Source organism: Antedon mediterranea, chromosome 4 (assembly GCF_964355755.1).
Source record: "Antedon mediterranea chromosome 4, ecAntMedi1.1, whole genome shotgun sequence".
Classification (NCBI taxonomy): Eukaryota; Metazoa; Echinodermata; class Crinoidea; order Comatulida; family Antedonidae; genus Antedon; species Antedon mediterranea.
In genome coordinates, this window is record NC_092673.1 from 29,201,865 (window position 1) to 29,225,068 (window position 23,204).

General features: G+C 35.5%; 4 protein-coding genes across 5 annotated transcripts; 3 read left to right on the forward strand and 1 right to left on the reverse strand.

The window, feature by feature from the left end:
• The first annotated feature begins 100 nt into the window (after positions 1-100).
• Positions 101-4,320, forward strand: LOC140046259 (uncharacterized). The gene is made up of 9 exons (XM_072090835.1): positions 101-270; positions 550-689; positions 782-896; positions 1,231-1,406; positions 1,714-1,853; positions 2,075-2,225; positions 2,411-2,728; positions 3,208-3,380; positions 3,551-4,320. Exons 2-9 carry the CDS (start codon positions 632-634, stop codon positions 4,106-4,108), a joined length of 1,689 nt encoding a protein of 562 aa, XP_071946936.1. The 5' UTR covers positions 101-270; positions 550-631; the 3' UTR covers positions 4,109-4,320.
• Positions 4,321-4,576: 256 nt separating this feature from the next.
• On the forward strand, positions 4,577-9,446 carry LOC140047208 (uncharacterized). 2 transcript variants are annotated; one of them, XM_072092084.1, is made up of 8 exons: positions 4,577-5,009; positions 5,398-5,509; positions 5,955-6,133; positions 6,510-6,664; positions 7,012-7,168; positions 7,321-7,662; positions 8,054-8,235; positions 8,861-9,446. In XM_072092084.1, exons 1-8 carry the CDS (start codon positions 4,946-4,948, stop codon positions 9,149-9,151), a joined length of 1,482 nt encoding a protein of 493 aa, XP_071948185.1. In that variant the 5' UTR covers positions 4,577-4,945; the 3' UTR covers positions 9,152-9,446. The 2 variants fall into 2 exon arrangements, with proteins under 2 accessions (XP_071948185.1, XP_071948186.1); XM_072092085.1 differs by having other exon boundaries at positions 8,054-8,124.
• A 323-nt stretch (positions 9,447-9,769) lies between these two features.
• Positions 9,770-10,704, forward strand: LOC140047205 (probable palmitoyltransferase ZDHHC24). Its single transcript, XM_072092074.1, has one exon. It carries the CDS (start codon positions 9,853-9,855, stop codon positions 10,693-10,695), a length of 843 nt encoding a protein of 280 aa, XP_071948175.1. The 5' UTR covers positions 9,770-9,852; the 3' UTR covers positions 10,696-10,704.
• Positions 10,699-22,301, reverse strand: LOC140047204 (complement factor B-like). The gene is made up of 15 exons (XM_072092073.1): positions 22,237-22,301; positions 21,458-21,527; positions 20,878-21,060; positions 20,557-20,742; positions 20,015-20,209; positions 19,159-19,338; positions 17,933-18,109; positions 16,483-16,769; positions 15,737-15,878; positions 15,466-15,588; positions 14,925-15,137; positions 14,527-14,648; positions 13,922-14,057; positions 12,598-12,801; positions 10,699-12,093 (listed from the first exon to the last, which is right to left on the reverse strand). Exons 2-15 carry the CDS (start codon positions 21,519-21,521, stop codon positions 11,732-11,734), a joined length of 2,574 nt encoding a protein of 857 aa, XP_071948174.1. The 5' UTR covers positions 21,522-21,527; positions 22,237-22,301; the 3' UTR covers positions 10,699-11,731.
• Positions 22,302-23,204: the final 903 nt, after the last annotated feature.

Consider the following 23,204-nt stretch of genomic DNA (forward strand, 5'->3'; position numbering starts at 1 on the left):
CAGATGTAATTCGCTATTGTTGCATGAAAGAACAATAACATTAAACCGACGCTACAACCCAGCATTGATTATTTTTACATTTTACAGCTACTGCGAGAAAACTCACTCGAAATAATAACATGCAGCCTTGTAAACAAGGAACTGCAAGTCAAGATGTGTGTGCACTTGTTGGTTGAGACCAGACGACAATATACATTTTGTTTGAAAAGAGGACACGCAGGCAGTTTATTTTCGTAAAGATTAAGCCAAGGAAACACGCATTTTTTTGTGGTAAATTAATAGTTTAAATTTCAGGCTTGTTTGTATATTCAACTGTATTTATATTGATTTCCGTAGAGATTTAGGGATGGGTATGTTTTTGCAAGCTGTAAACAGTGCGAAACACGATATTGAAAAGAACTCGTTTCATTATCGTATTCATAAAAGGTTGTAGAACCCCATAGTATCATAGAGGATATTCTTTTTTAAACAGTAGGCGTACATTGTTATTATGATATGCTTTGTTAATCCAAGTATCATATATGTTTTCAATACGTTTAATTTTGACAGAGTAGAAAACAATTGTGGCGTTAATTTCCAGTGGTTCTACAAGAAGGCCTACTGAGTGTTTAATATCTTCATCGTTTCAGCAATGAAACTTCACAAATGGATAATTCTTCTAATATTTGGTGTTGTTAACTCAAGTTTTCGTAAGTTGCAAAAGAATGCCGTTTTAGAATATAGGCCTATGTCTACTATCAAGGAAATTATTTATGTAATAGGCCTAATTATTAAATTTCAGCACCTGCAATAAGAGACCTGAAATGTGTCAGCACTAATGTAGAAGACTACAGTTGCTCCTGGACAATTGGACCTAATGACAATATAACTTATTACACTGTCACGTTTGATGATCGGTAAGTGCCGCAAAGAAAATTTACTTACTTACTTTCTTAGTCCGGGACATACGCGAACTTATGACTAGATTCTTCCATAACTTCCTATGTGCCATTATGACAGCCAGTTCATCTCTCTGTATACCAATATCCGCCTCTAGTACATCAATGTATTGAGTGCTGGTCTTCCTTGTTTTGCAAGCCCATGTTTTGGCTGCCACATCAGAACATCTCTCCTGCAATGATTTCTTCTTTACTGCGAAGACAGTGTCCAGCAAATGTCAGTTTTCTTCTTATTCATTTGATTGCCCCAAAATATCCAAAACTTAGGTTTTACATGCATATATTTTTTTAGATATCAATCAGAAATTGAAGTCTGTCCTGCTAAGAAAAAATTGGTTCAAAACGGTCAGAAACTAACATGTAGGTTTCATAAAGACACACATGGTTCGGTACTTTCCCAAGAAATTAAAGTTTGTGGTACGAAAAGTCAAACAACAAGCAGCGTCAAGTTTTATCCCCGGGAAGATGGTAAGAACAACGTTTAAAAGAATACATATTTAATTATGAGGCTTAGCCCTAAGCTAGGTCCCCACTATTATAGGACCCAAGGACGTAAGAGCAACGCAATTTGACCAATCACGACGCAGTGGATCATCATCTAAACTGTCTCTATTGATTGGTCAACTCACTTGCGTTGTGCTTACGTCTTCGCGTTGCGTCGTAATGGGAACACGCTTTATATAGGCTACGGCGATACAAATACTGTACACGTAAATGAAATGTCTAAACAAAATAACCGAAACTGTTGATTATTTACTGTAACAATCAATTACAGCCAGAGCAAACCCACCTACTAACATCCAGTTTCCAAGCAATACATCAACAACTATTGAAGTCATTTGGAAAAAGCCACAAGATGTTAACAGCTATGCGCATATGCTCATGTACCAACTTGAATATCGAAAACACAATCAGGTAAATAATAATTTGTTATTTGCTCATGCGAAAAGAAACATTTGACTTGCGCGTTTAAATTCTGATAATATTGGTGTGGTTTTGTACTGCACGTTTTATGTACGCACACCTTGTATACGCGCACGTTTTATGTACACGCACGTTTTATGTACGCGCGCGTACTAATTATCTTTGAAATCCTTGAATAATGTTACTACTGTTTTATCATCCGTCCACAAAAGCCTAGCAGTCTATTGGAGACCGATGAGAATTCAATTACGCTTACAGCATTGGATGAATATACTGTTTATGAAATTCGACTAGCAAGCAGAATTGAGCGCACAGAATGGGGGTCGTGGTCTCCAGTCCACCAAGTCGCAACACTCCCTGGTGGTAAGTCCTCAATTTGATTTCGTTGTAACACCTTGTTATTTTGTCTGAAGTAGGCTAAAATAACATTTTTAGCTTTCTATAATGAGCTTCTGAGCTGTGTAACTCGGAATTTGATTCACTGACAATGATTTTGAATGAAGTTTAGGCATTATGATCATAAAATAAATCAATTATTTCAATTCCAGTACCAGGTATTGTGAGCAATATGTCGGCGATGTTCATTCCTGAATCAAACACCCTAGCTCTAGAATGGAGGACTCCATCTGAAACCAACGGACCAATAGACTATTACGAAGTTCGCAACCGGTATCGCCGACAGGAGTGGTCAACGAAAACTACAACTGGCACTGCGATAGACATTTTTGTAGATTGTACTAACCGAACGGATGGTGGTATTCTGACGACCACCGTGGCTGCTGTCAATAAAGTTGGAGATATCATTCTGAAAGGAGAGTGGGCTCAAAGAGACTTTCCTGTCTGTGGAATTGATTACGTCACAATGCGTAAGTTATTAGAGGCATGATGGAGGTACCTGTATTTGGAAAAAAAAATGTTGGCCTTTTACAGATCTTTCCTATTCAACGAAAAAACTCTAAAAATAAACAAATGGATGATGAACGATATAATAATGATAATGATAGTCACAAATTTTACTTTTTCGGCCATACAGGTGTCTTATTTTTAGCCACGCCAATGTGTTTTATTTTCGGCCATATAGAGATCTTACTTTCGGCCATGGTCTTTTCGGCCATATGCTACATACGTCCTATTTTCGGCCATCTAGGCCTACATAGGTCTTATTTTCGGCCACAAGCCATACAGGTCTTATTTTCGTCCATCAAACTCAGGGGTCTTATTGTTGACCATACAAAGATCTTACTTTTGGCCATAAGCCTACAGAGGTATTTATTTCTAAAAACTGTTTCCACTCTGCAATTACTGTAAAAAAACAATTATTATGCTCCTATAATTTTAATTACAGTACCAACTCCGATAGCCAATGGTAATAATGTTGTCATCATAACACTGACAGTGATCATTGTCATAAGCCTTGTAGTTTTATTGTTGATCCTCGCCTGGTGTCTTATCAAAAGGAACAGTAAACTGGACTTAAGTGGTTCACCAAATATAAATAGGCGATACAAATTCGAAGAGGTGAGCTCTATTTTATCCAATTACAAACTTTCATCCTAACACAATATGTACGCGCAACACAATGATGTACGCGCAACACAATGATGTACGCGCAATGCAAATGCTTTGAATAATAATCACAAGCATAATAACTATGATTTGTACTAATTTATATCAAATATTTACTCTAGTGTCCGCCGACTGCACTGGAGGAAGAAAAGTTTGATGAACTCAACGTATATAACACAAGTTTAGACAAACTCAGTTTTTCAGAAAATGCAAGCAACAGTACCGATGACGATGACCTGTACACCCGAATTGGGGTTGCTTGTCATGCAAAGCTAGCAGTCACTTACTCGAAAATAGCCGGACCAAACTCAATCAATGATACCCAACACTCACCTTCGCCGGCTCAAGAAGAGGGCATAGAACAAAATGCCAAACCACTTCCACCCCTCCCAAATGAGGGGTACGTGCTTGGGCCTGATCCGCGATGTTTACCTCAAAACGTCACAAATGAAGAAGTGTACACCCCATTAGACTTCAAAATAGGATATAACACTAAGGGAAAGGGTAATAATAACGAAATAGCAACTGATAGCTATTTGCCGCATAACGCTATTGGACATCTTGTGCCGCCGCCGCCTCCGCCGGAGGAGGAGGGGTCCGATCAACGAAAGAGTGATCAACAGCCTAAAAACGGCACGGCATATGTTCCTCATAACATGAACATTATTTTGAACGTTTAATATTGGTATTTTAATAGCGTAGTTTTTTTTTTAATTATTGTGTTAGGCTTACGCATTTTGTGGGAATACAATTCGTAATACCAGTCTGGTATTTGTGTGATGTTATCTATCTTCTATGTAGGCACTCGTGGTGGAGTATAAAAGCTATATATCTTTTTAAAGTAGTACCTTAGTTATGTGTTGTAGTATTTAAATTTATGAATAGTTGTTAAGGGAGAAAACCCCAATAAACTGAAAAAAAAAAACATGATATGAATATAGTGTCTTATTTTTATGTTCTTTATATAAATTAGAAATATCTACAAAATATAGTAATAAAATACAACGTTAATTAAATTATTATAAACACATAGGTCTATTGTCTTATAATTAAGTTCTTTTGAATAATAACAAATATCTAAAAAATATATTAATAAAATACAAAGTTAATTAAATCATATAAACACTGCCATCAATGTGAATTATAATGTTCTGTAATTTTACAAAACAAGCACAAATTATGCTTTATTCCTTATAAATTAACAAACGTAAATTATAAGACGAGGGTAATCAATATCAAGCGTGCCCACTGAACCGTGTCAACAAATACTAAATAAGGAGCGATCGATACGCACGTTGGTTGAATGAGCATAGCTATTATTTCCCTTCATACTTGATTATGTCTCGGATATGGTGGTTTTAGTTAATATATATCAAAATGCGAACAGCCAGGAGCATTTTCATCGATTACCAACTTGCGTTTGGCGATGTCCATTGCTGTCTTTCATCGCAGTCTACTACCATGGGCATACCACCATATTACTAATAATACTAAGCTTTTTGTTTACATAATTTACAATGTTCAGAGGTGACGTGTTCGTTTGTTTCATGTTTTCATTTCTGACAAATGTCCTCTCAAACAGTAAGTAGACCAATTTCTTAGATCTAAACCATAGCACCTGTACTAAAATCATTCTCATGAATGTGCACAATTGTCTTAAACGCATTAGGCTTATATATCCAATTATTCTCTGAGAAAAAGTCTTGAAATCCAGGAAGTTGACATATTTTCTCAGAAACACATAATGTACATCAAAATGTTTGTATAATTTATTTTATCTTGGTCTAAGGTGAAGTAAAATCAACTAGACTTATCAGAAACGTGTATAGTGCACGCACACGCGCGTATACAAACAGCGTAGGCCTACTATTATAATAAAGTACCAGCTACAATATCATCAGTTGTACGCGTGCGTCAATTGTATGCCTCTTTGTGACATCACTTCTGTCGGTATGTTTATTATCTTCAGAGCCTGAAATCCGTCAGTTGGGCTGTTCGTCAACAACCATTCAGAAGTACGACTGTTCCTGGGAAGTTGGTATCAACTATCAAACACATTATGACGTCATCCAAACAATCCCGTATTTATAAAGATGTTTAAATTAATCAATGATCTGATGATGAAAATGAGAGAGATAAAGTTGATGATAACAATGATTGTCGATTACGAACGTTGAATATGATAATGAATATACGATTAAAAGCAAAAACGGAATATGAAATTATGATGACACGAAAGAAATGAAGATGACGACACGAAAAAAGATGATGATGATGACGACACACAAAAGAGATGATGATGACGACGACATGACATAGATGATGATAACGACACCGAAAGTGATGATGATAATGATAACGACACGAAAGTGATGATGACGCCACGAAAGTAATGACGAAGGCGGTGACGATGATGATGATATGATAATGATGATAATGATATTGTTCCCTTTATAAATACTTCTCAATACTTCTCAATTTGATTATTTAAATTTGTATTTTCTTTATTTCCAATGGCTTGTGAAGACTTCACTTACCTAACAAAATTCCGGAAAGCAATATTATAATTGATAACGGATTGAGACTGTTGGTGAAATTCCGCAACAAAGACTATGGTAACATTGGTAGGCAAACCATCACCTTGAACGCTACCAACCGGTATGGTTCAACCTCCGACTCAGTTGAATATTATCCCAAAGAGCAAGGTAATGTACGGAGGTATAGGGGTGACTTGTTATATATTGAGGTGGACATTAAATATATCACCTTATGTTTAATAAGTTCAAGTTTGAAATTCGGATGGAACTTTCTATATTAATATGTAATTCTTCTCTTCCTTCTCATGTCACTAGGGCGCAACGAAAGGACGTAAGCGCAAGCGCAAGTGAGTTTACCAATCAAACGATAGATTATACAAACTGTCGCTTGTCATTGGTCAACTCGCTTGCGTTACGTTTACGTCCTGGCGTTGCGTCCTAGTGAGAACCAGCAAAGGCTGGGGAATACTAAATTATATAATTTAATGCTGATGGGAGCCCCTTAAAATGCAATTTATATATTAAATCTTTATTTTATTCGTAGCAATCCCGCTGCCTCCTGTAGGGCTACAGGTGAAGAGTAAATATCATGATTATATTGAAATGTCATGGGAGAAGCCGAAAGGTGTTATACTTTATAAACACATGTTACTCTACAGACTGCAGTATAAAGAACCAACAGCAGGGGAATGGAGACAGGTAATGATTGTACTTTCTTTTGGGGGAAGGAGGTTAAAAATAACTAGGAAGGATATCAAGTGAAGAGGGGGGGGGGGGAGGGGTATCTCTATTGAGGACCAAACCATTAGACTCGCCCTGTCTGTCTGTCTGTAGTTACTTTTTTGTGTTATTAGTCCACCAATCGGCTTTTCGATTTTTGTCTGAAAATTAAGTTTAAGCTCAAGTAGTATACGTATGAAACGCCATATGTGCCAAAATATTTATCTTTTTACTAATATTAAGTCAAAACTCTGTCTAGTTTAACCTAGACTACCAAAACATATGTGGTTATTTGTACATGCGCGCATTGTTGTTTACACTTCCAGATACGTGGTCTAAAGAAAAAGAACTTTAAACTAAGCGATGTGGAACCTTTCACTGAATATGAAATTCAAGTGAGTTCAAAATTCGACAGTTACGAGAACCAATCAGCGGGCTGGAGTGAATGGTCAACAAAAATATTAACAACTACAGATATGACAGGTAAAATGTTTCTTAAAAAATCCAATAAAAAATCAACTACATCCGACAACCAATCACCAAACATTTTTTTCTTTGATTTCATTTATCATGAAAACGTTTCAAAATGAAGTGAAAAGATTAGTTTTTTTAAATTAGTTTACTACTTTTACTAGAGCCTGGGCCATCAAAAACTCTCCGAATGACAACAACCTCCTACACAAATATCACATCTATTCACGTAACCTGGTTACCTCCAACCACGCGTAATGGACCAATCAGCAAGTACTACGTACGTTACAAGTTCCCGGGATTAAGTTGGAGTTCAAGATTGCCTGCCAGCGCAACGTGGTTCGATCTAGAAGCCAGATGTAGGCCTACCACCACAGGACAGTACTTGGTGAAAGTTGGAATCGCAGCGGTAAACGTAGCACTCGATGGGACCGAGTATATTGGATTGGAAGCATTTGTCAAAAGCTATGTATGTAGTGCTACAAATACTGACAATGGCGATGACAGTAAGTAAGAAATTGTTTTTCTACCATACTGTTACAACTTTGTTAATGGAGGTACACACCTAATTGGTGACAGTGGCTTAGGCTTTTGTGCTTTCCTGGCAGCTAGTGACTATGTTTTATATTCTCTTTTGCGTTGTGTTTGTTTAATTTGTTGATTTGTATTATATTTTGTAAAACGTATCTTTTGCCTGAATGAATAATAATAATAATAATAGCATCTTACCAGAGGAACACACTATAACATACACATTGCACACACTGGAGTTACTAACTGACCTAGCCTACGTGTGTAAATGTTCTCAAATGCATTATTTATACATATTGATTTTTATACCCTATATACTTCACTCCCTCCATTTACCATATAAATATAAAATTGTCATTACTCTAGGTTCCAATGCAAATCAAGAAGACGATGAGTCTGCGCACAAGGGAATTCACACGGCGACCGTTTTAATAGTGGTACTGTGTATGATTGCTCTGTCTTTCTTATTTATTTGCATTGTGGTCATATTTTATAAACGGTCTCAAATTAATGCCAATCCTAAAATCGAATGGCGATTTATGCATTTGGTAAGTAGAAACGTTGTACGTTATCATCAAATTGTACGTTACGGTATATTACGCGTTATTTCAATTCAATTCAATCTTATCTTTTATTTCGGAATCTCTGGTCCATAGAAAGTAAAATTTAAAATAAACAAGACTGTACTAATTACTACTACTCATCTCAGGATGGCATTCCACCTGACTTCACTTCTGACCTATAGGGCTTGTTAAAACAGGCTTAGTTATTTACACGGGTAAATTTGTTTAAATGGCACAGTTATCGCTAATTTGGTAGATAGAGGTCATCCGAGCTACCCTGGTAGTTCGGGTGCTAACTAAGCCTGGAGCTTAACTCACTGCTGTTCCTACTCCACACCTTTAGTTAAAAATCAGACTCTCTACGCTTTGTTCACTCGCGGAAGCAACGCAAAAATGACTTTGGATGACATGTCGTGTGATTGGTCAATGGTGGGCTTACGTCATCCTTGCGTTGCGTCCAAGATAACCCATCGCTTGTTATTTTGCGTTTCGCTTGGTCGTTGCGTTGCGCAATGTCTTCTTAAAAAACAAAATACGGAGAATAAGTGATAGTTTAGTAGTCGTATTTACAAATTATAATAAAAAAAAACCTATTACATTGTTTTCATAGGACGGGCCAAGTCCGCAGCAAACCGACATTGAAATATTTGATGAATTACCGAGACGACGACTAAGCGATCTCATGGACACGCGCCTAAACGATTTGAGTTTACCGCACTCTTCTTCGGGGATAGGAACAAGTGAATGCATCAGCGCTTTAAATGAAGACTTTGATGAAGAAAAACACTCAGAAAGTAGCTACGACGATCATGAAGAGCAGCCACATAAAGAGTCCAACAAAAAGAAAGATGAATGGCCGGTTGCTGAAGATTTTAGTTACGTTACGACGAGTGGATTTTAATGTAGGCTACGAACTAAATATACGATTTCGAATTAGTATCTGCCGTCTAATTCTTTGGTTCCCGTACTATCAAACCGTCGCTTGTGATTGGTCAATCCCATGCGTTGCGTCACGTCTGCGTTGCGTCTCTAGAGTGGGAACCATGTTTTAAGAAAGATACCCCCATACTCCGAGCGAAAAGTCGAACAACTACAGATTAGATTTTGTACATTTCTATATATAGTAGGCCTACTGTAGAATAATAAGTGTGCACTTTTAGTTTAGTTGACATTTTATTTAGATTGTATAATAAATAATACTATATGTATGTCTTGATTGTATAATAAAAAATAGTAGCCCAAAATTTCAAATAAACGGTGTGGTTTATTTTAATTAGCTGACTTACCTGTATGGAGATAGAACAACAATAATTGATGTGGTAGTATTTCAATGTTTTGAAAATTGTTGTTAAATATTAATTTAATTCGTATTATCTGAGGAAAACAGGTTAACTTCAATTTATAATTTTTAGAACAAAAACAAATTCAATCTGCTGCCACCTATGTTATCTCAAATCATTTAGCTGCGGTATTAAATATCGAACAAACAAGTCACAAAATGATAAAGGTCAAAGTTTAAACGAGGAAACAAAAGTGGTACTTACGGAGTACTTACTCATTTTTCTCTTAGCAAACTTCGCTTTAATTATCGAATTTATCAAAATGGATAAAAGAAAGTGGCAAAGTATTGTTCCTCGCCGAAAAACTGATCAGCTAGCTGTTGTATTTGTGATAACTGAGCTTTTCGTTGAGATTTATTTCGAATTATTTATCATTCTTCCCGAGCTCTACCCAACTCCAACTGTTGCAATGTATCTACATGTGTGTTTAGGATTTTACCTCCTGTTTAATACGCTTGGAAATTTGATTCTTGCAATAGTTGTAGATACTTCGACTGGAACTGAAATTCTACCTGCAGTGCTGCACCCTGGATGGCAATATTGTTACACCTGTATGCAAAACTCCCCGCCGCGAGCTGTACACTGTTTTATGTGCGGAAAATGCGTCATGAAAAGGGAGCATCATTGCGTATTCTTAGGGAAATGCGTTGGAATACGTAATCACCGCTATTATATGATGACCGTGTTCTACTTGGCTGTTGGTTCGTTGTATGCTAACTTTATGAATATGGACTACGCCTGGAACCTGCTTGGAGGGTTTAGCTTAAAGACAGGCCTAGCAATGATTGCTCCAATTCTTGGCTGGATGTTTGGTGTAACAGAATCTATATCTTTCTTCATATCATTTCAGTGTGGCACTTGCATTTTATCTTGTTTTATGTTCTTTACGTTGTTGATTTTTCATGTAATGTTAATTTATAGAGGGCAGGTTACATATGAGTGGCGACACGGAATTAAAGAATACGATCTTGGATGGAAGCATAACTTTCTTGAAGTTTTTGGAGCACGATGGTATCTTGTATGGCTGTTCCCAACAATCTCATCCCCATTGCCATGTGATGGAATTACTTATAAAAAGCGTAACGAGAACATTAAAGATATTTGAAACTCTTCTTTAACCACTTTATTTTAATCATAAATTATTACATTGTGTTATCTGTTATTCTTATGTCAAATTAATGGTTTTATAATATCATATGCAACTTAGCTAGCCTAGTAAGTGTAGTTTTGTGCCGTACAAAGTATCCATTCTTATTTCAAATCACATTCTCTTGTGCAATTATTTCATTGTGTACCTTATTGAATGTTTGTGATTATTTTTGGTTGTTGCTTTTATTCGGATCATGTTTACCTCCAAAGATATTGACCAAGAAATCAACCCACCTTTTTAAGTAAAATCAAATTTAAATATTTAAGGCATAATCTTGGATATTGATAGAGTTTGTAAATTTTTTATGTATTTTTTTGCAATATAATAGTACAGTATAATACTTTGACTATATTTGAATTATTGGAAATTTTCAGGAAAATATATTATCCATTGTAAAAAATATCCATTTTATATATCGTGGCAAAAAGAAATAAATTATTTAAATCTCAGTTTTAAATATTGAATTATAAGTTTACTGCAAAATACTATTTTATAATTAATTGTTTAAAGGAAGACAAATTCAATGGTGGTTATTAGGTGTGTTTGTTAAATGGACGACCTTGCTTAAATGATAGCCAAGTTTTAATATCATGTACAGAATCATTTCAAAACTAAATAAATGAAGATTTGATGTATTTCAAAAGAAGAAACCTATTTAGCATTTGTTGCCTGCCCCATGGACTATAAATTCATTATCATCAATAGTATACTGTACCAAATACATAAATAACATTGATATGAAAGCTTCGTTCCCACTTGGACGGAAGGAAGTAGGCGCAGTTTCGATGATCAAATTACTTGAGCTTGATTTGCATTAAACCAAACGCAATGCAATTGACGATCAGATGATCCATTGTATTGTGCTTGCGTTGCATCCAAGAGGAAACAAGCTTACATATGAAACATTATTTAGAATGTATAGCATTTATAGATATTTTGGCCATTGCTAGTAGTGCGAGTACATATTGGTAAATTCAATAAGTATATAAACTTACAGCCCAGTTTTCTCTTTAATCCAACTACGTAACTTGGGCACATGTGTGTAATAGCCATACTGGCCTGCAACTCCACATTCTCTACCCCAGCTGACCACACCCACCACCTCATACCTAACTTCACCATTGGAGTCTATCCCTCGAACAACAGGACCACCTGAGTCCCCTTGGCAGGCATCTTTTCCCGCTTCTCCTCCTGCACAAAACATACGGCTGCTAAATTGGCCCTGAACACCTTCATTACAGTCATCGTATGATTGCGTGCCTATGATCAACTCCTGTAGTTTGGCATTTATGTTCACTTCCTCAGTTCTTCCCCACCCTGTCACTGTAACTTTTCCTCCCTCCAGTTTATACTCTAACGAATAAACGATTAAATGAATGAACGAATAAATAAATGAACGAACGATAATAGTGAATAGTAATATCATGGTTCCAGGTAAAATTAAAAAAATTTCCAAAATCACAATTTTTTGGATAAAAATGTGCTGTTTTGAGAATTCATGCAATAATCATTACAATGCAGGGTGGAATTTTTCCACAAATATTTAAATTAAATTTAGCATACAGTAATCTACTGCAGCTAGCTCTACTCTGTTGCAGCCGAGACTGTGAACTCCTTCACAAATCGGCTCGAGTTCGAGTAATAAAGGTGCCCTAAAGATTGGTTCCCACAAAAGAGGCATCGCGAGGACATAATGCAATACAAGTGATTTGACCAATGGCAATCGATGGATTATCCGAACAGTCGATTGTCATTGGTCAAATCGCTTGCGTTGCGCGTACATCCTTGCGAACGTATCTAGTGGGAACCACGCTTAACAACCTGTCCTTGCATCAAGTATTAAAGTAATAGGCTCACCTGTATTTAGATTTGTATCTGTTACGTCAGGCAGACAGGCAGTGCGAATCCTGGGTGAAAGGTAGGCAGGAGCGTTTAATTTAAGCAAAGCGACGTCGTAGTCAAATACGGGAGACTGATGAGTGTCGTAATTCTCATGTTTTATCATTCTTTCAATACCATAAGATTGTGAACTTCCGATATCTGCTACCAAGTCGGTCAAACCTTTAAAAAATAACAGTACTTGTATTTATCAAATCTTTGAATATCTATGATAGAGAAGTAAATATTTTAGTTTCACATTTATGGTATTTGTTACCAACCATGTCACTAACGTAACGATCAATTATTAATTAAATTATTAAGGAAACACGTAAACCCTTAACTTCAATGTTATTTTGCAACGTGCGAGCTGCTTCGTCTAGTTCGTAAACAAATTGATTTTCGCAACCATAAATATTAGGAAAAACCTCAAACTCGGTTCCTTAAAGATATATTGTCCCCTAAAAAAATAGGGTTTTTTTTCCGAATTGTTAGTTGAATATGCCATTTTAATGTCACGTAATAGTTATTCACTTTGACCAAAAACTGGATAGAAACAAAAGTTATTTACTTTAAAAAAATGTAATTCAAAGTAAAAAATGCTTAAATTGTTTGTCAGACAATGGTTTTTGGTTAAAATTACCCATTTCTCTTGTCTTTTTATAAGTGAAATAATTATTTTCTTATTTTTTTTTTCTACAAAAGCGAATAACCTAATTTAAATAAAACTGCAATTAATTTTATTAATCTTAATTTTTCAGGTTTTTTGGGGACAATATACCTCTAACTTAACCACAAACAGGAACCACGAACTACTAAAGTTTCAGGTTTTATTTTTTGACATTTACAGAATTGAGAATACTAGTGTATAACTAAAATCTGTTGTTGCGGTATGATTAAGTTGTTAAAGATATATTGTTTTCTGAAAAATATTTTTTTTTTCCATTTTTTGTCATTGACAATGCCATTTTAATGTTCCATATTAGTTAATCACTTTGACCAAAAATTGGATTAAACAAAGTATCTACCCAACCTGAAAAAAATGTATTTTAAATATTTCTCTGCTATGGATGAGTTTTGTTGGGTTCATTTAGTTGTTAAAAATATTTTTATACAGTAATTTATAAACATCTGCAATTAGGTTTATAAACTACCCTGCTGGTGACGAATACTGCGAAGCCCTTCACATTCAGCAACATATGCATTGGCAGATAATTGGTGATCAGTTACCAATTCTAAATTTAAAATAGTTCTAAATTTGTACTATGACGATAATGTGACATTATTGTGTATCACGTGTTACCTAAATAAGCTGTTGTTGTCTGCCAGTCTTTTCCTTGAGCTATGCCTGCCACAGGATTCCTGTCAAAGCAATGAGCTGCTGTCAAAATCCATTCATCTGAAATCAATGTACCGCCACAGAAAAAGTCTTGGTTATTCTAAGAAATAAAGAATAACAACTGTCAATTTCTTAAATTATCGAAAAATGAAGACGTAAACAAAAAATCAAAATAGATTGAAGAACTGAAGAATATGAGGCAAAAACAGCAACGACTCATGAAAAAAATAAAATTACTACAGAAATACGGTTTCTATATTGTCAATTAGCGTTGCTGCTCCAAACTAGTGACCATAAGTTGGACCAGAAACATGAATTGTGTTGACCGAGATTGAGAAGGTTGTAGGCCCCTACAGTTATTTAGTGTAACAAATAATAAATGAATGAAACAAAAGAAGGTCATAGCGAGTTAAGCTCTGTCCACACTGTCAAAATTTATGATGTGATGTGCTTGAACATGATGATGCCATATCACTACCATATTTGGTTTGAAAGAGTAGACAGGGCTTTAGACGGCCTACATCATTCCAATAAGTTTTTCTTAGTATAGATTATTTGATTGGACTTACAATACCAGTCTCTTCATAGAATGCAACCTGCCATGGCCAGGCGCCATCGTTAGCATCATTCCCGCCAAAAATTCTGCCAAGTGATTTGACGTTGCTACCGCCAATACCACATGAACTATAATCTAAAAATGTATTTTGAGTTATTACACACGTTCCAACAGTTTAATACAACTGAATTATCATGATTATTCTAAGCATGAACATTAATTTAATTCGCCAACATTCTTATTACTCTGATGTTCTATTCTTTTCATTTCATACTTTTTTCCCAGCTGTCGAATTAAAAAGTCATTCTGAATGCTCATATGCTTCTGAGCATGTGCAGAATTACTTTATTACGGCCACAAATGATCAATATTTTATTTAGGACTTTATGTACATGAATGCAAATGACGTACCGTATTCCTCACTGACAATCGCATGGGCCAATTCCTCTAAATCTGGGTAATTTCCAAGATGAAAATAATACTCGCTGTTTGGAGTATTCGCAATATCACGAAGTTCCTCTTTATTTACGTTCTCGCTAATTCCAATACAATGGATTTTGGCATCATGTTCTTCTCTTAGCTTGTCTGCTAATTTATAAGGCTTTCCACCCGTATTTGATTCACCTTTGAATAAATAATACAATTTTGAAAATATTTGTTTTCTTTCAAGAAATATACCCAGTATGATTTTACTATTCATTGTTAAATTACATAAAAATGTAAATATTAATATATTATTTAGTTTTATTGTTTGCCAACACAAGTTTTGCCATATTCAATTGTCTTGTCATGTAAATGCACATTTTTATCCGGTTTGTAATTTAACGAGCTTTTATTCTACCCTCACGATACTTGCTGATATAATATAATACATGCTTTAATATGGAGTTGAGGAAGAAGAAAGAAAGAAGAAATTCAACTCCCACAGCAGAAGACAGTCTAGGAGTCTTACCATCTGTTAATAAAAACACGGCTCGTTGTGGTTCCAAATCAGTCTCTGGAAGGTTCCTTTTAGCCGTTGGTATTACATTTTCCAAAAGTGCATTCAATCCTGCGTTTGTATTGGTTCCTTTTCCTAAAGAACACAAAAATAGAAAATACAGTACAATAGTTTGATCATAAAATAGTAAAATAAACACTAATTAGTTTAGAGCCATTTAAGTATATTTTCCGAATTTACAGAATAGTGTTAAAATGATTAATGGTCTAATCGGGCCTCATACCTTCATATATCACGTCTTTGTCAAGAACTTTGTGGATGGTGCTAACATTTTGATATTGTGTTAGTTGCAAATAAACTGTAGCATCATTTGAGTACACGACAATGCCATAAAGAGGTCCTTTCTCCCGACTTCCTACACCAAGCTGTTAATAACATACAATGTATTAATTGTTAACGTTGAATGAAAGAGTGTGTTTTTAAAAACGGCAGGAGAAAGGATGATTTGTTGCACACTGTATTGGTGGCACTGTGTACAATTGGCAACATTGTGCACAATTCGCGACACTGCGCACACATTTGGCGACACTGCGCACGGTTGGCGGCACATAAGCCTACGTTAATGCTTTTATATTCAGTCATCATTCATTTTTACTGACTGAAATAACAAATTAAAGTGCTGTTTTTCATTCCTTGCATTTTAAACTAGCAACAGGCGCACATGTTTTATAATAATAATATCCTGAATTTATATAATGTCTAATGTTGTAAAACCTCTAAGCGCTGTACAAAAACTAATACGATAAAAGGGATTCCAACCATGCCACACAAAAAAACCCCAAACCGAAGTAAGGGGATACTCCGTCGTCGCTAACCAGGGATCAGTCTAATTGAACCCCGGTCAGCAGCAGTTGTGTCTTGTTTATAAATGTATGGCACTCTCCAATTTAATAAATGGTGACATTATAATAATAATTTGTGACTGAATCTGTGACGAATGATGGCCACAACGATGAATTATTAGCTCACTTTTGTAATCACACTCTTTACAAATCGTTTTGAAGTGTCAAAGTTTTCTTGTCCAACACTTTGCGATGCATCAAATACAAAATACACTTCTAATCTTCCTTGGTAGTTGAGGTCAATTAATCGACCTCTCTGACACTCTTCTTCCGATGTACCATTGCATGCCTCCTCCTTTATCCTTTCCTTTTCAGCTTCCACCATTTCATTGGTGTGTGTTACCGTTTTGAGTGCATCAAAGTTTTGAATAAAAGCTGCTTTGACCTTTTCAAGGTCACTATATTGATCAGGGGCTATGAATACAAACAATATGAGTTGATCATATAAAACAAAAAGTGCAAATAACTTATTTAATAAAATATAGGTTGAATAGGAACTTCTTGGGATGATAGCCATTTAGGCCAACATATCAAGTATTTACCGACAATAAAGTGAAAAGAACAACTACTGGTGGATGGAAACAATACATTCTTTTACAGAATAAATATATCTGTAAGGGCACATTACTGAAAATGCTGTGGGTGTCGGTGGCTGGACCTCAACGGAGATACAAATAAAATAAGCACTGCAAAATGACAATACTGTGGGTATCAGTGGCTGGATCTCATTGGAGAAAAAAAAAATAAGCACTGAAAAAATGACAATGCTGTGGGTATCAGTGGTTGGATCTCAATGGAGATACAAATAAAATAAGCGCTGACAATGCTGTGGGTATCAGTGGCTGGATCTCAATGAAGATACAAATAAAATAAGCGCTGACAATGCTGTGGGTATCAGTGGCTGGATCTCAATGAAGATACAAATAAAATAAGCGCTGACAATGCTGTGGGTATCAGTGGCTGGATCTCAATGAAGATACAAATAAAATAAGCGCTGACAATGCTGTGGGTATCAGTGGCTGGATCTCAATGAAGATACAAATAAAATAAGCGCTGACAATGCTGTGGGTATCAGTGGCTGGATCTCAATGAAGATACAAATAAAATAAGCGCTGACAATGCTGTGGGTATCAGTGGCTGGATCTCATTGGAGATACAAATAAAATAAGCGCTGACAATGCTGTGGGTATCAGTGGCTGGATCTCATTGGAGATACAAATAAAATAAGCGCTGACAATGCTGTGGGTATCAGTGGCTGGATCTCAATGAAGATACAAATAAAATAAGCGATGACAATGCTTTGGGTATCAGTGGCTGGATCTCAATGAAGATACAAATAAATAAGCAGTTAGAGTTAGATTTCTCGTCAGGGCAGTTTGTAGGCCTCAAATGCCTGCTTTGGACACTACTTTCTTTCTGGCTTTTTTACTTTTTGATTTAGCTTTTCATATCATCATAATAGGCCTATTACTTGACAGCATTGTCAGTTTGCCTTATATATTAATAGAGCCTTTAAGTATAAGATATTTATTTATAATATTTTGTAATTTAGCTCTACATAGCCCTACTTTTTTTACCTTCGCAAGTAACTGTTTCTCCCGACCAACCACTATCTAAACACTTTCTAAGGGGTTCGCCGATCCTAGTGTAGCCAGCATTACAACTAAATTCAACATAGTCATTCAAGTTGTACCGGGTTCCGGATTTAGCCCCGTTGATTGGTGTTGGAAGCGGCATACAATCTGTGGGATTACCTAAAAAATGACAAGAAATGAGTGTTTGATTATAAAAGGACCGGTACAAACAAGTGATGATTTATGTAATTGTAATACAGTATAAGCACTTTTATTTCAATAACCCCATCCAGTATCATGACTACAGTTCAGTACAGATTTTAAATCTTTTTACCTTCGTATTTGTACTTTTTATTCATTTCTGTTTTTTTTCCGTTTGATTCTTAGATTAAAATTTTTACTGTGTGCTTTTATCGTTTTATACATTTTTTCTCTTTTGCTATGGATATATTACGTCTCCATGGTATTCCAAAATAAAAAGATGAATGAATGAATGATATAATTCAACCTCGGCTGCGACAGTGATAAAAGAAACTTGAAACTTCAGCTGGAAAATTGATTTGACGTTGTTATGGCTAAATCCATGTTTGACGAATCGCTCTTGTTAAAGTTAAACCTAAATTTGTCGACCCTTGTGGACTTATCACAAGTCAAATAAGCCGCCGATGCGCTTACTGTTTCCACTATGGATTGAACTCTAGAAAAAGGTAGAGCTATTCTAAAAAATGTTAATCATGCCTTGTTCAGTGATTTCGAGCTCATGGGCGTTGCTTTCGATGCCCGGCATGTACAACAAACCGGAAAATAAATTCGTTTTGCCAGTGGGCCATCCGACTCGTCTTAAATTCTTGAACTTTGACTCTTGTTATATTGTACTGTGTATTGTGATATTTTGTATATTTTGTAAAATCATTTTAATCCAGACCTTTTTATTTGCCCCGTGTGGGATGATTAAAGAATTTTGAATTGAATTGAATTTAATTGTTTGACTTGTATCTGCACAACAACCAATCAGATCTCATGAAAGCTATTTAAATGATTTTTCCCTTATATGGTGGACAACAGCATTCAAATTACAATATGAACACTATGTTTTGCGGTACACTAAGTATAAATGTTTTCAAATAGAAATAAATTATTATTGAGAATTGTTTTAATGTTTTGGTTGTTAATTCTACGTACAGCTGTCTTCTGGAGAATTCTAGGCAATGAGTCGAATATAAACTTACTTATACGCACGCACACTGGGTCTGTGCCATCCCATCTACCATTTTTCAAACATGTTCTCTGAGACGATCCATGGATTCTGTATCCAGATGAACAGTAGAATTTTACCACATTGCCTACATTAATCAGGTTGGCACTCTTCCTACCATTTTCGATTTCTGGTAACCAACTACAAGTCACAACTGAAATAAATAAATGTCAAAGTTTCTACAAAAATCTTATTCAAAAAATATTAAAAGGTATTTAAATTACTCTCCACATACTACAATATTTGCCCAGTCAACGAAATATTGGTAATATCTCATTTGTATCACATGTGGTGCCTGCCTGTATAATGTAAGGTTAGGTTATGCCGATTAGATCTATGATACAATGAAACACATGTGATGGTGTATTCCGGAATATCCCTGTGATACTGGCAAAATCTACTACTTACAGTACCGGTCAAGTATAATTATGCTAGCAGTTACCGGTCTAATGGACAGCCACCATCTTATTAAGATTAATCAGGATGTATTAAAAGATTCGGGAATAAAAAAGTACAAATTTTCCGTTCTATTCTAATATAGACTGCATAAAGGGGTATTAAAAGGTGCCCCAGCTTGAATGGCGTTAATATCGGACCGGTTTAAGAGGCGAAAGAGGAATACATTTTGGCTTAGTGCTATTATTATTATAGATACCGCTTTTAAAGTGCCGCCTTCAATTTTATGCAAATTCAACAATACATCGTCTCTTGTGTCACAACACCAGGTGTGGCTGTATCTTGTAAGGTTAAGTTAGAGATACGAATTGTGTAGTCTTACACGGTCCCACTGGTACCAAACAAAATATTTGAAATTAAAAAAATTGTCTTACATTCACATCTGGGAACGTCTCCCTCCCATCCACCAGTTGTTCCCTTTGAAGGCTTACAGACCTGCCAGGCACCTCGAATCTTGTAGCCTTCATCGCACCCATAGTACAACGGGTCGTTGGAAAAATACGTGCCGTTCTTTGCATCAATCACGAAACCATTTGGTATGTTTAAAGTGGGTAGTTCACACATTGACTCTAAATGGTTTAAATATAAATTTAAGCAAAGAAACTAGGTGCTAACGACCTAACTTTCTTTAAAATAAAATTAAAATTATGAATATTCTATAAGAATAGGCCTATAGGTAAATATAGATAAAGCGAGATTATTATTTGAAGTATCAAAGAGGTCCAAAACTATATAGATACACTAGGATACACGGAAAGAAATATAAATAAGTCTATGCACACTTTGGCCAATGATATTACTCCGATTGTATTTGTTATTAAGTGCGTGCTAAGTTGCAAGACGTTCGTAATTTGTGATAGGCCTATAATTCCTTTTTACAACAATTATGCTGACGTCATTACTCTGGCATACTTACGGTTACACATAGGTACTTCACCATCCCATGTTCCATCATCCTGACATACAATTGATCTTTTTAATTCACTGGGTATGTAAAATCCACGTTTGCAATCAAATTTCACTTGTGTTCCGACTATCATCTCTCCTTCTTCAATTATTACCTCGCCGTTGGCAATTTCAGAGACAACACCAGGGCATCTGACTGAAAAGAAAAGAAATTATGCCTATGGCTAAAATATTGCATAAAGATATTAAATGTTGCTTAACGTAGGCTCCTAGGCCCTTCTTTATATTTTTGTAAAATTAAAAATTAAAAACGGTAACTCTGTTTACAAACCTCCAGGTTGACAAGATGGAAATTCTGCAGCCCAGTCGGTGGTTGACTTAAGACACTTGATTTTAGCCTGTCCCGCTAGATTATATCCTGGGTTACAGCTAAACGTCACAAAACCTCCGATTTTGTTTCCTCTTTTACTAAAAGTATAAGATCCATTCTCCAGATCCTCGGGCATGGGACATGCTACATGAAAATGATAACACTACTAGTCTCGTTGTATATTTATGATATTCAATGTTGTATATCCAATGAACTACTGTCATGTACCGTATATAATACAAAATATTTACGCGCGCGTGGGCGTCTACAAATCGTACAAGAAATATACGCGCGCGTGAGCGCCTACAAATTGTACAAAATATCAACGCGCGCGGGCGCCTACACAACCCACAAATCGTACAAAATAATGATCACGGTTTGCATATCAAGTTATTGGTGATTTATACATATCGTAAATCCATTTTAAAAAACTGTGACTTCTCGTTACAAACATCTACGTTTTAAAAATATTTGAGGTCTCAGGTCGAATAATCATACACACTAATGCAGATATTTAAAAGACAATAAAAATAGAACATACTTTTAACAGCAGTAGATGTTCTTAAAACATAACATAAAGTGAACAATAATATTATTCTCTTCATTTTTATCTGAAATTAAAAAATTATTATCAAGATCTGGTGTATATTACGTGTTGGTAATGAAACAATTGTTACAAATAATATCGATTTAATATTTTGTTGGTTGTTATTGATAACCAAGATGTTAATAATAACGCTAGTGTGAAATGGAAAAAAAATTGATGAACTCTTGAAACTAAAGCTCTGTTTACACTATCAAACTAGTTTGACAACAAAAGTGTCATGTGCCCAAATATGGCAGTGATATGGTAGATATGCCATCATCGTGTCCATTTATGGGCACATCAAATGTTTTTGTCACATAAAGTTTGATAGTGTAGACCGAGCTTAAGATGTTCATAACTTGATGAGGACTATAAAATGTACGACTTTTTATTGATTATGAAATGACTTGTTGCTGATAACATTTTTTTTGTCTTTTATGGGCTCGTCCTACAAATGATTGAAATCTATACTAGTTATCTATATAAGGCATATAATATGATGTTGTTGCTGAAAACATTGATAACAATGAAATTGCTGATTTTGTATGTTTGTTAAATCAACCAAGTTCAATCATTACAACTTCCTTCAAATAAAATATAATCAGTAGAAGTTTTAAATAGAAAATAAAAGAAAATCGTAATACTACCAAAATCGTTGACAAAGGAAATTAAAGCAAATCATTTGACGCGTAGGGAGTTAAAGGAGTAATATTGATAACATATTGAGCACTTACCTCTGCAAGTTGCAGGAGTATGAGTATAGCTGTGCAGCGCTTCTTTGCGAATGGGAAGGATAAGGAATCGGTCCTTGGATGAAGATAAACAAATCCCAAGTTTGAAAAAGGTCGTCTTAGTTCCGGGTCCTCGTTTGTAATTAAGGAAACCGATCCTTCGTTTCTAGCGTTCTACAGGAACTTTAGATTATCATGCCTTCCATCCGATTGTAATAAAAGTACTTTCTATACTTTCGTTACTACCTGCGTCATCTATTATTTAAGGAACAAAATATATTATATAAAATAATGAACAAATGTTGTATCTGTTTTTGGAATGGTACTGTATAATTCAAATAACGGTAATGTTTTTAAATACTGTAACATTAACAAAACTGTAACTTTCGATACAGAAGTTATAGTCTTATGAATATTCATGATTTGTATAACTCCACCCACCTAATAAATAATAGCCAACAGGATTACATGTTTTAACATGATTGGCTATTATTTATGTTAAAACATATATATAAATACACATACATTAAGGGCATTAATGCCAATTTACACAGACAAGCGGTAACGGTAAGCGAAAAACCGCGTAGCTTGTCCCCCCACGTAGAACCTGGGCGGGAATCTCCGTCCTCTCCGCGCATTGTGTAAATGGTCATAATGATAAGGAATAACATAGGCCGTCTGGGAGACCAGTCTTTGACTGAACCAGTATAAATATAAATTTCAATTCAATTCAATATTTTCACGCTGCTGCTCTAGCCAGCTACGTCCCATGAGGACTACTCATTCAGAAGCTAAAGCAAGCAGCAATTACAGTATCTAAGGCCGACAGTTTTGCGACTTTGTTAACTCGACTATAATTTATAAATCCCAGCTGCTGGACCCAAAAAACGTCTGGAAGAAGAGAGTCTATGAGGGCTCACGGTTGAACGATTTTGGATTCTCACCCTTTGATTGGTTGATGATGCGAATCA

What these genes read in the sequence shown, in the direction of transcription:
- LOC140047205 (XM_072092074.1), top strand. Translation starts at nt 9,853, where the DNA reads ATGGATAAAAGAAAGTGGCAAAGTATTGTTCCTCGCCGAAAAACTGAT.
- LOC140047208 (XM_072092084.1), top strand. Translation starts at nt 4,946, where the DNA reads ATGTTCAGAGGTGACGTGTTCGTTTGTTTCATGTTTTCATTTCTGACA. An exon ending in AACAACTACAGATATGACAG is followed by an intron (nt 7,169 to 7,320) that starts GTAAAATGTTTC and finishes TACTTTTACTAG; the next exon opens with AGCCTGGGCCATCAAAAACT. An exon ending in AATGGCGATTTATGCATTTG is followed by an intron (nt 8,236 to 8,860) that starts GTAAGTAGAAAC and finishes TTGTTTTCATAG; the next exon opens with GACGGGCCAAGTCCGCAGCA.
- LOC140046259 (XM_072090835.1), top strand. Translation starts at nt 632, where the DNA reads ATGAAACTTCACAAATGGATAATTCTTCTAATATTTGGTGTTGTTAAC. An exon ending in TGTTGTTAACTCAAGTTTTC is followed by an intron (nt 690 to 781) that starts GTAAGTTGCAAA and finishes ATTAAATTTCAG; the next exon opens with CACCTGCAATAAGAGACCTG. An exon ending in AGTCGCAACACTCCCTGGTG is followed by an intron (nt 2,226 to 2,410) that starts GTAAGTCCTCAA and finishes TTTCAATTCCAG; the next exon opens with TACCAGGTATTGTGAGCAAT.
- LOC140047204 (XM_072092073.1), bottom strand. Translation starts at nt 21,521, where the DNA reads ATGAAGAGAATAATATTATTGTTCACTTTATGTTATGTTTTAAGAACA. An exon ending in TCTATGAAGAGACTGGTATT is followed by an intron (nt 14,058 to 14,526) that starts GTAAGTCCAATC and finishes TTTATTTCTTAG; the next exon opens with AATAACCAAGACTTTTTCTG. An exon ending in AGATACAAATCTAAATACAG is followed by an intron (nt 12,094 to 12,597) that starts GTGAGCCTATTA and finishes TTTATTCGTTAG; the next exon opens with AGTATAAACTGGAGGGAGGA.